This window comes from Mobula hypostoma, chromosome 5 (assembly GCF_963921235.1).
Source record: "Mobula hypostoma chromosome 5, sMobHyp1.1, whole genome shotgun sequence".
NCBI lineage: Eukaryota > Metazoa > Chordata > Chondrichthyes > Myliobatiformes > Myliobatidae > Mobula > Mobula hypostoma.
Genome location: NC_086101.1, coordinates 14,725,708 through 14,742,881, shown reverse-complemented (window position 1 = coordinate 14,742,881; position 17,174 = coordinate 14,725,708). Strand labels below are relative to the sequence as shown.

Here is a 17,174-nt window from a genome sequence, read left to right as displayed (position 1 = left end):
CTACATGTAGATTGAAGTCACCCATTATAACTGCTGTTCCTTTATTGCACACATTTCTAATTTCCTGTTTAATACCATCTCCGACCTCACTACTACTGTTAGGTGGCCTGTACACAACTCCCACCAGCGTCTTCTGCCCCTTAGTGTTACGGAGCTCTACCCATATCGATTCCACATCTTCCCGGCTTATGTCCTTCCTTTCTATTGCGTTAATCTCTTTTTTAACCAGCAACGCCACCCCACCTCCCCTTCCTTCATGTCTATCCCTCCTGAATATTGAATATCCCTGAACGTTGAGCTCCCATCCCTGGTCACCCTGGAGCCATGTCTCTGTGATCCCAACTATATCATAATCATTAATAACAATCTGCACTTTCAATTCATCCACCTTATTACGAATGCTCCTTGCATTGGCACATAAAGCCTTCAGGCGCTCTTTTACAACTCTCTTAGCCCTTGTACAATTATGTTGAAAAGTGGCCCTTTTTAATGCTTGCCCTGGATTTGTCGGCCTGCCACTTTTACTTTTCTCCTTTGTACTTTTTGCTTCTACGCTCACTTTACACCCCTCTGTCTCTCTGCACTGGTTCCCTTCCCTCTGTTGTGAACTAACCTCCTCACGCCTAGCTTCTTTAATTTGATTCCCACCCCCCAACCATTCTAGTTTAAAGTCACCTCAGTAGCCCCCGCTAATCTCCCTGCCAGGATATTAGTCCCCCTAGGATTCAAGTGTAACCCGTCCTTTTTGTACAGGTCACGCCTGCGCCAAAAGAGGTCCCAATTATCCAAAAACTTGAATCCCTGCCCCCTGCTCCAATCCCTCAGCCACGCATTTATCCTCCACCTCATCGCATTCCTACTCTCACTGTCGCGTGGCACAGGCAGTAATCCCGAGATTACTACCTTTGCGGTCCTTTTTCTCAACTCCCTTCCTAGCTCCCTATATTCTCCTTTCAGGACCTCATCCCTTTTCCTACCTATGTCATTGGTACCTATATGGACAAAAGGGGTAGGGGTTGCATTGCTTGTCAGAGAAAATATTACAGCAGTGCTCTGGCGGGATAGATTAGAGGGCTTGTCCAGGGAGGCTATTCGGGTGGAATTGAGAAATGGGAAAGTTTAGTAACGCTTATGGGGGTGTATTATAGACCACCAAATGGGGTGCAAGAATTGGAGGAGGAAATTTGTAAGGAGATAGCAGATATTAGTCGTAGACATAAGGTTGTGATTGTGGGAGATTTTAATTTTCCACACATAGACTGGGAAGCCCATACCGTAAAAGGGCTGGAACATTCGGAGTTTGTAAAATGTGTGCAAGATAGTTTTTTTGCAGCAATACCTAGAGGTACCAACGAGAGAAGGGGCAGAGCTGGATCTCATGTTGAGGAATGACATAGGTCAGGTGACGGAGGTTTGTGATGGGGAGCACTTCGGGTCCAGTGGTCACAATGATATTAGTTTCAATATAATTATGGAAAAGGATAGGTCTGGACCCAGGATTGAGATTTTTGATTGGAGAAAGATTAACTTTGAGGAGATGCGAAAGGATTTAGAAGGAGTGGATTGGGACAATTTGTTTTATGGGAAGGATGTAATAGAGAAATGGAGGTCATTTAAAGGTGAATGTTTGAGAGTACAGGATCTTTATGTTCCTGTTAGGTTGAAGGGAAAGGTTAAAAGTTTAAGAGACCCATGGTTTTCAGAGGATATTGGAAACTTGGTTCAGGAAAAAATAGAGATCTACAATAAATATAAACAGCATGGAGTAAATGAGGTGCTCGAGGAATATAAAGAATGTAAAGAGAATCTTAAGAAAGAAATCAGAAAAGCTAAAAGAAGATATGAAGCTGCTTTGGCAAGTAAGATGAAAATAAATCCCAAAGGTTTCTACCGTTATATAAATAGCAAAAGGATAGTGAGGGATAAAATTGGTCCCTTAGAGAATCAGAGTGGACGGCTATGTGTGGAGCCAAAAGAGATGGGGGAGATTCTTAACAATTTCTTTTCTTCGGTATTCACTAAGGAGAAGGATATTGAATTGTTTAAGATAAGGAAAACGGTAGGGAAGTTATGGAAACTATGATGATTAAAGAAGAAGTAGTACTGGAGCTTTTAAGGAATATAAACGTGGATAAGTCTCCGGGTCCTGACAGGATATTCCCTAGGACATTGAGGGAAGTTATTGTGGAAGCAGCAGGGGCTCTGACAGAAATATTTCAAATGTCATTAGAAACGGAGATGGTGCCGGAGGATTGGCATATTGCTCATGTTGTTCCATTGTTTAAAAAGCGTTAAGAGTAAACCTAGCAATTATCGGCCTGTGAGTTTGACATCAGTGGTGAGTAAATTGATGGAAAGCATTCTTAGAGATGGTATATATAATTATCTGGATAGACAGGGTCTAATTAGGAACAGTCAACATGGATTTGTGCGTGGAAAGTCATGTTTGACAAATCTTATTGAATTTTTTGAAGAGGTCACGAGGAATGTTGACGAGGGTAAAGCGGTTGATGTTGTCTATATGTACTTCAGTAAGGCCTTTGTCAAGGTCCCACATGGAAAGTTAGTTAGTAAGATTCAATCGTTAGGTATTAATATTGAAGTAGCAAAATGGATTCAGCAGTGGCTAGATGGGAAACGCCAGAGAGTGGTGGTGGAAAACTGTTTGTGAGATTGGAGGCCGGTGACTAGTAGTGTGCCTCAGAGATCTGTACTGGGTCCAATGTTATTGGTCATATTCATTAATGGTCTGGATGATGGGGTGGTAAATTGGATGAGTAAGTATGCAGATGATACTATGATAGGTGGAGTTTTGGATAATGAAGTAGGTTTTCACAGCTTGCAGAGAGATTTAGGCCAGTTAGAAGAGTGGGCTGAAAGATGACAGATGGAGTTGAAAGCTGATAAATGTGAGGTGTTGCACTTTGGCAGGACTAATCAAATTACGACATACATGGTAAATGGTAGGGCATTGAAGAATGCAGTAGAACAGGGAGATCTAGTAATAATGGTGCATAGTTCCCTGAAGGTGAAATCTCATGTGGATAGGGTGGTGAAGAAAGCTTTTGTATGGTGGCCTTTATAAATCAAAGCATTCAGTATAGGAGTTGGGATGTAATGTTGAAATTGTACAAGGCATTGGTGAGGCCAAATTTGGAGTATTGTGTACGGTTTTGGTCACCAAATTATAGGAAAGATGTCAACAAAATAAAGAGAGTACAGGGAAGGTTTACTTGAATGGTACCTGCGTTTCATCACCAAAGTTACAGAGAAAGGTTGAACAAGTTGGGTCTTTATTCTTTGGAACGTAGAAGGTTGAGGGGGGACTTGATAGAGGTATTTTAGATTATGAGAGGGGTAGGTAGAGTTGACGTGGATAGGCTTTTTCCATTGAGAGTGGGGGAGATTCAAACAAGAGGACATGAGTTGAGAATTAAAGGGCTAAAGTTTAGGGGTACCATGAGGGGGAACTTCTTTACTCAGAGAGTGGTAGCTGTGTGGAACGAAGTTCCAGCAGAAGTGGTGAGGCAGGTTCGATGTTGTCGTTTAAAGTTAAACTGGACAGCTATATGGACAGGAAAGGAATGGAGGGTTATGGGCTGAGTGCAGGTCGGTGGAATTCGGTGAGAATAAGAGTTCGGCACGGGCTAGAAGGGCCGAGTTGACCTGTTTCTGTGCTGTAATTGTTGTATGGTTTCTATAGTTTATACCTTATTCAATGCCTAGCTGAAATCCGGATACTCTATATCTACTGCTCTATCTTCATCAATGTGTTTCACACAATGAGGTTGAAAAGTTGTTTATTACCATGAAAAAGACATCATCACGGACGCAGGCACGCGCACGCAGACGCACATGCAAAGACTCGCGCACACGCCAAAAAAAAAGAAGAAAGAAAGAAAAGTTGTTTATTAAATCTCATGCTGGTACAATCTCCGAAAGTGGGTTTGGAATTGTAAAGCAGGAGTGCAGCGCTCCGACGCAACTTGTGCATCTACAGGATACTTTTAATCTCTTAACATTGTTGTGCTAATACCATTTATGCGCTGTATGTGATATCTGTACTGTGTTTTTCACTGTGGTCCCAGAGGAACTTTGTTTTGCGTAGAAGTATACATGTGCGAAATTGGATAACAATAAATTTGAATTTGAACTTGAAAAACGACACCAGGGAAATATAAGCGAAACCTATAAAATTCTAGCTGATTCATAACTCCAACATTAGGAAGCAGCACCCTTGACAACGCTACCTGCAATAGCCTTACAAAACCGCCAGATGACCAGGCAAACTTCAAAGAATAAATACAGGCACCTACAACCTTGAATATAATCTTGTTTCCCGGATTGAGAATCATAATTGCGACGAGAATCATCTCGGATATTGTTGTAACTCATGACTATGATATGAGACTGGAGATAAAATGCTAACAGCTTAAAAGTAGTTTTATACAGCAATGCAACTGAGAGCTGGAAAGTATGGAACCAGGGGTCGTGGATATCAGATACGCCGTTTAGAATGGCAAATACGATAAATTTTACTTGTTATATTTTACTTAGAGATACAATACGGTAATCGGCGCTTAGGGCGCAGTGAATTCGCCCAACTACAGGAATCCTTCCCCAATGTTCATATCCCTGCCGGTTCAAGAAACTGATGGGCGGCATGGTAGCGTAGCGGCTAGCTTAATGCCATTGCAGCACCAGCGACACGGATGTGATTCCCGCAGTAATCAGTAAGGAGATTGTACGACGTGCCTGTGGCGATATGGGTTTCCTCCGGTTGCTCCGGTTTCCTTCAACATTCCTGCGGTTTAATAGGTTAATTGGTGACGTGGGTATAATTGGACTCCGCTGGCTTGCTGGGCCTGCAGGATCTATTGCTGTCAAAGTAAAGAAGGCTGCCTCACATACGCTACACATTCACGGCCGCATACACGATCTGCTCCTCTCTTCTGGGAGACTTCGTGGGCTTCGTTGACGCCCAATCATTTCTAGGCGATGCAGCTCTCACCTCGGCGTAGAGAATCGGATCTTCCCTTTTTCCCGCTTGGGAACTCCGTCCAGTCCGGCCTGACTCGCATGCAACGTAGTCCAATGGTCGAGTCCGTGGCGCTTTCCTCATATTTATTTCAGCATAGACTACAGATTTCTCTTTCTGGAATGGAACAGACCAGTTATTACAAGATTTTAAATATACAAAAAATTTGCAGTGGTTCAATACCAAATGTCTCTTATCGAGTGCGTTTTCTGAAAGGCGCGTGCTGTAAAATGCGGCATCAATTTTAGGCGTAACTCTCTCTATCTTTTGTTTTATAGTTCACCATCCCAACGTTAATAACGCGCCACCGCAAAGCTAACCACAGGGAGATAGCACTTTCATTGTTTCAAGTGCCTTACGTTACGCTGTCCACTGCTTTCAACAGAATGGGCCTCAGTTGAGGAAATGTTTGCCATATTATAAATAAAGAACCTACGGTGTCCTATTTCGCTTGCAGATTAAATGACCACTTAATTTGCAATGTTTACCCTGGACTTTTGACCTGAGTGAATAGTTTTCTGTTCCGCTGCCGACATTGCCAATCAGAATTCCTCACTAATGTCACAGTGGCCAAAAATAGCGTTTTGGGTTTTCCACCACATCCCTGAGAGTAGGAAATGTCAATAATGTTTTCCGCCTCGCAGCCCCTTTCCCAACTGTTAAGACACACCACTCACCTCAACGTTTTTCCTTCGACGTCTACCCAAATATTATGTCTATGACCGCAGACTGTTCAGGGTTCCCCTGTGTCCCTTCCCCACTGCAGCAAATATTTCCCTTTATATATCCTTGGGGGATGACCTAACAGGGCACAGCAGCAGAAGCCAGGTCAGTGGCACCGTGGCCAGTTCCTAGACACAGCAGGCAAGGGTAAAGTCAGGCAGAGCGATAGTGATGGGGAAATTGATAGTTAGGGGGAGGGGCAGAAGATTCGGTGGCCGCGAATGAGACGTCAAAAATGTACGCTGGCTCCTTAATATTGAGGAGAGTATGTAACTAGAGGTCATGATGCACATTGGCACCGAAGACTTAGGCAAAAATGGTGAAGAAATCCTGCCCAGTGAATATCGTGACTTAGGAAAGAGGCTGAATAACAAGACCTGTATTGTAGCTATTTCTGGACCACTCCCGGGGCCACGTCATAGAAAGTTCAGAAATAGTATTCTAGTACAGATGACTGAGTGGCTGAGAAACTGCTGAAAGGGGCAGAATTTCAGGCTCTTGGATAATTGGAAATGTTTCTAGAGAAGTGGCATCTCTTATAAGAGGGAACCGTTCACTTTAACTGGAAGGGAAACACTATCGTGGCTGGAACGCTCTGGTGCTACTCGCGAGGGTTTGAACTTGTTTGACAGGGCGGTGGGAATCAGAGCACCAGAGCAGAAAGTGGAAGGATAGACTGAGAAGTAAATGTCAGGGTCAGTAAAAACAAGTAGGAACAAAATAACAAATACAATGGGTCAGATAGTTTGAAGTGTTTGTTATTTTAGTGCAAGGAGTATTATGGAAAAGGGTGATTAACTTAGAGTGTGGATCAATACATGGAAACATGGAAGCTTTACAGAGACGGTTGAGAGAGGGACAGGAATAGTTTTAAATTTTCAGGGAAGATAGAAATGAAGGTAGAAGAGGAGCAGTTACACTATTCATCATGGACAATACAGAGGGGACGACTGAGTGTTAAGTAAGACCATAAGACTATAAGACATAGGAGCCGAATTAGGGCATTCAGCAGAGAGCGTCTGCTCCTCCATTCTATTATGGCTGATCCCGGTTCCCACTCAACCCCATACTCCAGCCTTCTCGCAAAATCCGTTGATGCCCTAACCGATCAGGAAATGATCAATATACGCACGGACCTAGTCTCTACCGCAGTCTACTCGCTGGCTACAAAAAAGTTCTTTCTTACCCCTGTCCTAAAGGGTCGCCCTCAATTTTGAGGCTCTGCCCTCTAGTTCTTGATACCCCCACGACAAGAAACATCCTTTCCACATCCTCCCTCTCTAGCCCTTTCAACATTCGATAGGTTTCAATGAGATGTCCAAGCATTTTCCTAAATTCCAGAAAGTACAGGCCCGAAGGTGCCAATCTCGCCTCATCAGAATCATCCTCGATGATCTCTTCTGTACTCCTTCCAATGACAGCACATCCTTTCTAAGATATGGGGCCCAAGGCTGTTGAGAATAATCCAAGTGTGGCTTGACTAGTGTCTTATAAAAGCTCAGCATTATCTCCTTGCTTTATATGATATTCTCCTTGATATAAATGCCAACATTGCATTTGCCTTTTTTTTTTTTACCACAGATTCAACCTGTAAATTAACCTTCTGGGAGTCTTCAATGAAGACTCTTAAGTCCCTCTGCACCTCTGATGAACTTTCTCGCATTTATATAATAGTCCGCACTATTGTTCCTTTTACCAAAGAATATCATCATGCATTTCCCAACACTGTATTCTATCTGCCAGGTTTTTGCCCATTCTTTCAATTTTTCCAAGTCTTGCTGCAATCGCATTGCTTTGTCAGCACTACCTACCCCTCCAGCTAATGTGAAAAGCAGTGGCCCCAATAGTAACCCCTGAGGAACACCACTAGTCACCGGCTGCCATCCAGAAAAGGCCCCGTTTATTCCCATTCGCTGCCTCCTTCATGTCAGCCATTACGTTATCCATGCCAGTATCTTTCCTGTAACGCTCTAGGGTTTTATCTTGTTAAGCAGCTTCATGTGATGCGCCTTACCAAACGCATTCTGAAAATCCAAATAAATGACATTCACCGTCTCCTTTGTCCACCCTGCTTGTTGCTTCCTCGAAGAGCTCAAACAGATTTGTCAGACAAGATTTCCCTTGACGGAAACCATGCGGACTTTGACTTATTTTATCATTAGTCTCCAAGTACCTCGAAACCTCATCCTCAATAATAGACTCCAACCCTTTCCTAAGCACTGAAGTTAGACTAACTGGCCCATCATTTCCTCAATAATAGACTCCAACCCTTTCCTAAGCACTGAAGTTAGACTAACTGGCCCATCATTTCCTTTCTTATGCCTTCCTTACTTTATAAAGAGTGGAGTGAAATTTGCAATCGTCCTGTCCTCCGGCACAATTTCAGAATCAAGTGATTCTTGAATGATCACGCCCAATCCGTCCACTATTTCTTTAGTAAGCTCTCTCAGTAATCTGCGATGTAGTCCACCTGGTCCAAGTGACTTACCCACCTGAAGATCTTTGAGTGTGCCTGGCACCTTTTCCTTTGTAATAGCAATGACACTCACTCCTGCTCTCTGACACTTACGGACGTCTGGCACACTGCACGTGTATTTCAGAGAATACAGCTATAACGTACCCATTAAGTTCTTCTGCGATTCCTTGTCCCCCATTACTACCCCACCAGCATCATTTTGCAGGCGTCCAATATCAACTCTCTCCTCCCTTTTACTATTTATATAACTGAAAAACTTTTGGTATTCTGCTTTATAGTTTTGGCTAGTTTGCCCTCATTCCATTTTCCCCAATTATAGCTTTTTAGTTGCCTTTTGATGGATTTTAAAAGCTTCCTAATCCAACTTCCCACTCACTTTTGCTACCTTATATGTCCTTTCCTTGGCTTTTATGCAGTCCTTAACTTGCATTGTCAGCCACAGTTGCTTACCCCTGCCATTTGAGAACTGCTTCTTCTGTGGGAGATAACTATCCTGCGCCTTGTGAACTATTCCCAGTAACCTCATCCATCTCTGATCTACCGTCATCCCCACCAGTATCCTCCTCCAATCCACCTTGGCAAGCTCCTCTCTTTTCCCTTTATTCCCTTTATTCCATTGTGATACTGATACATGTGACAATCTCAAATTTCAGTATGAACTCAATCATATTATGATCACTGCTTCGAAGGGTCCACTTACATTAAGCTCCCCAATAAGATCTAGGTTATTAAACAACACCCAATGTAAGATAACCTTTCTCCCTGTAGGTTGCACAAGCTGTACTAAAAGGCATTCAACGAATTCTCTCTCTTTATGTCAGACACCAACCTGATTTCCCCAAAGCCCCTGCATATTGAACTCTCCCGTTAAAATTGTGTCATCACCCTTATTCCACGTCCTTTCTAGTTCCCTTTGCAACCTCAGCCTATTATTTGGAGGCCTATATATGATTCCCATGATGTTTTTTACCCTTGCAGTTTCTTAAAAAATTCACATTCTTTGACCCTATGTCACCACTTTCTAAAGTTGTACTTCCATCTCTGACCAACAGAACCACACCACCGCCTATGCATTTCTGCCTGTTCTTTCGATATAAACACTCGATGATGTTAAGCGCCCCATTCTTGCTTTCTTTTAGTCACAACTCAGTGATGCCCACACCGCCATATATCGACCAACCTTTAATTACGCCTCAAATTCGTCCACCTTATTCTGAATGCTGTGCGCACCTTAATTCCTGCATTCTTCGCCCTTTTGCATTTTGCCTCTGTGATACAATTTAACTCTTTGCTCTGTCTGCATTTGTACCCAATCATTGGTTTGTCCTTCCTTCCATTCATGTGTACATCCATCATCTACTTGTAAACCTTCTGGCTCATCCTTGGCTCTAGCATACTGTTTTCCATCACATGACCGACAGTGGGTGCAAAGTTAGCGAGCAGTGACCACAACTCCTTAAGTTTTGATACCACTGTGGACCTCACAGGAGAGTATTAAATTGAAACAGGGAAATTAAGAGAGCATTATGCAAGAACTAGGGAGGATTAATAGGGAACAACTGTTTTTGCGCAAGGACAAATCTGACATGTGGAGGCTATTAAAAGACCAACTTCACAGAAGTCGCTTTCGGAATGGCAGGCGGTGACCAGTGGGGTACCGCGGGGTTCAGTGCTGGGACGGCAGCTGTTTACAATATACATTAATGATTTAGATGAAGGGATTAAAAGTAACATTAGCAAATTTGCAGATGACACAAAGCTGGGTGGCAGTGTGAGATGTGAGGAGGATGTTATGAAAATGCAGGGTGACTTGGACAGGCTGGGTGAGTGGGCAGATGCATGGCAGATGCAGTTTAATGTGGATAAATGTGAGGTTATCCACTTTGGTGGTAAGAACAGGAAAGCAGATTATTATCTAAATGGAGTCAAGTTGGGAAAAGGGCAAGTACAATGAGATCTAGGTGTTTTTGTACATCAGTCACTGAAAGCAAGCATGCAGGTACAGCAGGCAGTGAAGAATGCTAATGGCATCCTGGCCTTCATAACGAGGGGAATTGAGTATAGGAACAAAGAGGTCCTTCTGCAGCTGTACAGTGCCCTGGTGAGACCACACCTGGAGTATCGTGTGCAGTTTTGGTCTCCAAATTTGAGGAGGGATATTCTTGCTATTGAGAGAGTGTTGCGTAGGTTCACAAGGTTAATTCCCGGCATGGCGGGACTGTCATATGTTGAAAGAATCGAGCGACTGGGCTTGTATACATTGGAATTTAGAAGGGTGAGAGGGGTTCTGATTGTAACGTATAAGATTATTAAGCGATTGGACACGCTGGAGGCAGGAAGCATTTTTCCGCTGATGGGTGAGTCCAGAACCAGAGCCCACAGTTTAAGAATAAGGGGTAGGCCATTTAGAAGGGAGTTGAGGAAAAACCTCTTCATCCAGAGAGTTGTGGATCCGTGGAATACTCTGCCTCAGAAGGCAGTGGAGGCAAATTCTCTGGATGCTTTCAAGAAAGAGTTAGATAGAGCTCTTAAAGAGAGCGGAGTGAAGGGATATGGGGATAAGGCAGGAACTGGATACTGATTGTGGATGATCAACCATGATCACAGTGAATGGCGGTGCTGGCTCGAAGGGCCGAATGGTCTACTCCTGCACCTAATGTCTATTGTCTATTGCCTATAATACAGGACAGTTATGCTTCAGTCAGGAGGAAGGACAATTATGGCAAGGTAAGAGAACCTTGGTTGTTGAGAGAGGTGATGAATTTAGTAAAAAAGAAAAAGAAGAAAAGTATGTAAAGCTGAGGAAGCTAGAATCAAACAGAAAGCTTGTGGATTATAAAGAAGCCAGAAGATAACTCAGGAAGGGAATTAGGAAAACCAGGCGGGGTAATGAAAAGTCCTTAGGAGGTGGGATCAAAAAGAATCCTAAAGCACTCTATGCATACTTCCAGAGCAAGAGGATAACTATGGAGAATGTAGGACCGCTCAAGGATAAAGGCGGTGTTGGTACATTTTCTTGAATGCGGAGGATGTGGTTGAAGACCTTAATGAATACTTCACATCAGTATTTACAAAGGAGAAGGATGTGGAAGAGAGGGAGATCAGTGCCGAGCATATTGATATGCCAGGACATTTTGACCAGAGAACAATAGAACCATAGAACGCTACAGCACAGAAAACAGTCCATTCGGCACTTATTGACAGTGCCGAAACATTATTCCGCTAGTCCCATTGTCCTGTACCCAGTACATAATCATCCATGTACGTAAGGGGAAAAGTAGTGTCGGGACACTTAAAGAGCATTTAGGCGGATAGGTCTCCATGGCCTGATAGGACGTACCCCAGTGTTTTGAGGGAAGCAAGCTAAAGGATTTTATCAATATCTTCCTGTCCTCTCTAGCTAAAGGTGAGGTCCCGCAAGATTGAGTGGGGTGGGGCGGGTAGCTAATGTTCTTCCATTATATTATTACGGAACCAGGTTTAATCCTATGAACAATCGCCGGGGGCGTCTCGCGTCAGTAGTAGGTAGTTACATGAGATAGAAATTCCATCTTTAATATTCCTATTTACCCCTTTCAGGGACCTTCTGAAGACCCCTGACCTGGAGTTACACGCTGAATACGCTTCTTTACTGTCGGGGTTTCAGAACTGGTCGTTCTTTGGCACGCCAAGGTCTCGGCCTAAAAGTTCAGCTCGACTTTGGAGGCCTAGAATATCGGTGCTCTGGAGACACGACGTCGGTGTTACGGCAGGAGACGCGTGTATCCCCGGGGGAGCCGGAAGATCTACGGCTGTATGCCCAGAGTGTCGGGATCTTTGGGCACAGAGCTCGAAAAAAGCGACGTAACGGACTTCTAATGTCGTAAACCAGCGAGTTGTTCGTTATGTCTTCCAGCTCGCTGTGAAACGGAGGCATATCTTTCTCCCTGAGAGAGAGCCTGCGGCATGTCGAATGCCCAGTGAACAATGTAGTCTTTGGGGTAATTGCAAATCGATGTCTTTGCTGTTGCTTTGCTCACGTTCGCTGCTGGGTGCAGATGCTTTTCTTTTGCCGGTGGAGGAAGGTGGGATCGTGCTTCCTGCCGCTTACCCGCGGGAGGGAGGGGAGCTGTCGGGGCGGGGGGGGGCGGTCGTTAGTGTTCTAACACTTAAATGTCGTTCATTCTTTGGGGCACTCCACTGTTTTCGTAGATGTTAGCGAAGAAAAGGCATTTCAGGATGTATATTGTATACATTTCTCTGACATTAAATGTAACTGAAAGCTTTGAATCCTTTGAGAGAACTTTTAGGGATGACATTTATGAGTATCTGGCAAACTATTGTTTAATTAGGGAGAGCTAGCATTTCTTTGTGAGGGGCAAGAAGTGTCTTACAAACTTATTTGTGTTTTCTGACAAGGTGACAAGGGTGACTGATGGAGGTAGATTTGTGAATGTTGTTTACATGGATACTATCAAGGGGCTTGACAAGTTCCTTGGTAGGAGGCTCGTCCAGAAGTTTAAGATGGTGAATTATCTGCTTGGATTCAGAACTGGCTTGCACATGGAAGACAAAGAGTAGTGGGTGAATGGACTTATGCTAGCTTGAGCTCTGTTATTCATGGTGTTCTGCAGGGTTGTGTACTGGGATCTCTGTTGTTTATGGTGTTTATAACTGACCTGGATAAAAGTATGCAGTAGATGTATGGCTAAGTAAATTTGAAGATAACAGGGAGATTGGTAGTTGTGTGGTACCGTAGTAGACTGTCAAAGAACACAACGGGATCTCCATTAGTTGCAGATAACGGCGGACATAATGGCAGCTGTATTTTAACCCAGCCAATTGTGAAGTGTTGCACGTGGTAAGGCAAATATAAAGCAGAGAGATTGAAAAGCAGAGGCATCTTGGTGGTCCATGTTCATAGCTCCCTGAAAGCGGCAGAGAGGGTGGTTAAGAAGCAATATGGCATGCTTGCCTTTAGTTGTCTTGGAATTGAGCCAAAAACCCAGTTGAATATAAAACTCTAGTTAGGCCGCATCTGGAGTATTGCATACAGTTCTGCTCGCCCAATTTTCGGAAGGTTGTCGAGCCTTTTCAGAGGTTCACCAGGGTGCTGCCTGGATGAGAAGTCTTGAGCTATAACAAGAGGATGTAATGTGTGAAGGAAGAGAAGTGAGTGCAGTTGTTATTACAAGGGAGAAGGTGCTCAAAAAACTGATAGGTCTAAAGATACATAAGTCACATGGACCAGATGAACGGCACCCTAAGACTCTAAAAGAGTTAGCGTTAGAGATCGCGGCAGCATTAGCAAAGATCTTTCAAAAAATCATTGGACTCCTGCATGGTGCCAGAGGGCTGGAAAATTGCAAATGTCATTCCGCTCTTTAGGAAATGAGAAAGGCAGCAGAAAGAAAAATATAGACCAGTAAGCCTGACCTCAGTGATTTGGAAAATATTGGAGTCAATTTTTTAGGATGGCGTTATGGAGTAATTTGTGACACAGGACAAGAAAGTACAAAGAAAACATGGTTTCCTTAAGGGAAAATCCTGCCTCACGAACTTGCTGGAATTCTTTGAGGCGATTACAAATAAGATAGTTAAAGGAGATGCAGTAGATGTTGTATATTTGGACTTTCAGAAGGCATTTGACAAGGTGCCACACACGAAGCTGCTTACTAAGTTAGGAGCCTATGGTATTGCAGGAAAGTTACTTATATACTTATAGCATTGGCTGATTGGAGCAGCGAGTGGAAATAAAAGGATCTTTGTCAGGATGGCTGGCAGCGATTAGCAGTGTTCTACAGGGGTTGGCGTTGGGACCGCTTCTTTTTGTGTTGTATGTCAATGATTTAGATGATGGAATAGAGGGCTTTGTTGCCAGGTTTGCAGATGATGCAAAAATTGCTTCAAGGGGAGGTAGTATTAAGGAAACCTGTAGGCTGCAGAAGAACTTAGACAGATTAGAAGAATGGGCAAGAAAGTGGCAAATGCAATACATGTGTTTGAAAATGCATAGCCATACACTTTGGTAGTAGAAATAAATGTGCAGACTATTTTCTAAACGGTGAGAAAAATCCAAAAAAAATGAGATACATAGGGACTTGCGTGTCCTTGTGCAGAATACCTTAAAGGTTAACTTGCAGGTTGAGTCGATGCTGAGGAAGGCAACTGGAATGTTAGCATTCATTTCAAGAGGCATTGAATATAAGAGTATGGGTGTGAAGCTGTGGTTTTACAAGGCACTGCTGAGGTCTCGCCTACAGTATTGTGAACAGTTTTGGGCTCCTTATCTATGAAAAGATGTGCTGGCATTGGAGAGGGTCCAGAGGCGGTTCACATGGATAATTCCGGGAACGAAGTGGTTATCAAACGAGGAATTGTCTGATACATCTGGGTCTCTGCTGGATGGAATTTAGAAGGATGTTGGGGGGATGTGGTGTCTCATTGAAACCCTTTGAATGTTGAAAGGCCTTGACCGAGTAGATGTGGAAAAGATGATGCCCATGGTGGGGGACTCTTGGACAATAGGGCACGGCTTGAGGATAGAGGGACGCCCCTTTATAACACAGATAGGGAGAAATGTCTTTAGCCACAGGGTGCTGAATTTGTGGAATTTGCTGCTGTGGAAGACAGATCATTGGGGTATTTCAGGCAGAGATTGATAGGTCTTGATCAATCTTGATGCAGTCTTGATCGGACACTGCATCAAAGGTTACAGGGAGAAGTCCGGGAAATGGGGTTGAGAAGTGGAATAAAGCATCAGCAATGACTGAATGGCGGAGCAGAATTGATGGGCAAAATAGCCTAATTATGCTCCTATGTCTTACAGTCTTATGGTCTAAACTTGGGGTGATTTTGAGGAGAAATATGATAGAAGTTTTTAAGATTATGGGACGCATAGATTGAGTGGACAGTAGATATTTTTTTCCAAACGTTGAAATATCTAAGACCAGAAGGCCTGCTTTTACCGTGAGAGGGGTTAATGTCAAAAGAGATGTGAGGGGCAAGTTTTTTTTTACAGAAATTGCCGGATGCTTGGAATACGCTGCATGCTATGATGGCAGACGTAGAAACATTGGAAACATTTAGATAGACATATGAGCGTGAGGATTATATTAGGATATGGATAGATATTATGTAGGCAGAAGAGATTAGTTTAGTTAGCCATTTGACTACTAATTTATTTGGTTCAGCATAACCCTCCTCCTCTTCTATATTGTTCTATGTTCTATGACTCATTTCGTTTCCAATTTCAATTAACAAGGGTATGGCAGCAATCATGCTGCTAACTCACAGCTTCGTGAAAAGTGGTTCAATTCTGAATTTAGGAGCTGCCTGTGTGTAGCTTGGATGTCGCTCCGAGAATCCGCGGGCGGTACGGCAGCACAGCAGTTAGCATAACGCGATCAAAGCGCCGCGACGCAGGTTTGATTCACGCCGCTCTCTGTAAGAGGTTTTACCCAATAACCGTGTCGGATTCTTCAGGGTGTACCAGTTTCCTCCCATATTCCATGGATTATGGGATAATTGGTCACTCGGGTGTAATTGGGCAGCGCGTTCTTGTTGGGCCGGAAGGACGTGTTACCGTGCTGTATGAAATAAATGAACAAATGTGTCTTCGGTTTTCCTCCCACATCGCAAGAACCTGTTGATAGGTGACTCTGAGCAGAAGGGAAGTTTTACCGGTTGCGGGGCGGTAGGCAAATGGGGAATGTAGGAGATGCTCTCTTGATATGTTTGCTCTGTTGGGTGTTGAAATCTATCCCGTAGGCCGAATGGTCTCCTTTTGTAACGTAATAAGGGTGTAACTCAACCCTCCCACAGTGACGCTTTGTATTTAGCTGTTATAAGTGGGCTGGATTGTTTTAATTTGTCTCTTTTGCCATTGGTGGTATCCTGGGAAAAATCGGTTAGATGATATATGTGTGTTAATAAAATTACTTAGAGGATTCGCCGCCAGCTTCGAAACATTTCAATCTGTCACGACGACAGCAAGCCAACACACAATAGCCTTTTTCTATCACTGTATTACTGCTCTCTCTTACACAAGTTTGGCATAACGGGCTAAAAAGAGTTGTTGAGCTGCTTCATATAACCTGCTTGCTGGGCCTCTGAAGAACTATGTATAGTGGCTTCGGACACAATCCATCATGATCTAGAACAGTAAATATATTGCTTTTTATCAAACACCAAGTTAACAGGTACAGTGTCTTAATTTGATGTGTCTGGAGCCAAGGAGCTTGGATTATTCTAAAACAACAACTATCTCTGTTTATACCTCAATAATTCTCACATACAATGGCAAGTAATCACAGAGGAAAAACGTGATCAAAAACTTTAATTTTAATAAGATACGTACCTTAGGTACAGCTTGGGTTGTGGATTCTTTATCTATAAAACATTTCAAACAAATGATTTTTTTAACCGAATGCACAAATAAAATGAGAAAAAATTAAATCCTAGTTCCCTAACTATGAGAGCAAAATATACTTCGTCGTTAACGTATCTGAACCTTTATAAAATTAAACTATTTTTCAGTGTCAGTATGACGCTTTGCACGAAGTATTCGCATTAACAAATAAAATATTGAAACCGACTCTCGAATTCGATAATTGCTAATCCTAAGATTAATTAAATTTGACATTAAGACAATTAGTGTGTGTGTGTGTGTGGGGGGGGGGGGGTTACACATTTTCTACCTGCTGTATTTCTTTCTCTTCCTCCACGATCAGAACCAATACTCCTCTTACCTCCCTTTAAGAACCCTCTCAAAATCTATAGTCATTTTTTAGGGGCAAACAAATAGGCGAAAAGTGTGCTAATATTTTATAAAACAAAATCCGTGTTTTTTCAGCTTCAGATTCGTGCAATATACAGAATTCGTATAATACATTTCATTTTCTTGAATAAACTTTTGCATAAAATACGGGCGTTCTTCTGTTATTGACCAAACTGACG

General features: G+C 43.0%; 1 protein-coding gene across 3 annotated transcripts in view; it reads right to left on the bottom strand.

Moving 5' to 3' along the window:
• Positions 1-3,718: 3,718 nt before the first annotated feature.
• LOC134346121 (T-cell immunoreceptor with Ig and ITIM domains-like) overlaps positions 3,719-17,174 on the bottom strand; it is a 40,482-nt gene continuing 27,026 nt past the window's right edge. For all 3 annotated transcript variants that reach the window (XM_063047423.1, XM_063047421.1, XM_063047424.1), the window contains 2 exons: positions 16,576-16,607; positions 3,719-5,155 (listed from right to left, as the gene is read on the bottom strand). In XM_063047423.1, coding sequence (XP_062903493.1) covers positions 4,913-5,155; positions 16,576-16,607 — 275 coding nt within the window. In that variant the 3' untranslated portion in view covers positions 3,719-4,912. The remainder of the gene's footprint in view (positions 5,156-16,575; positions 16,608-17,174) is intronic.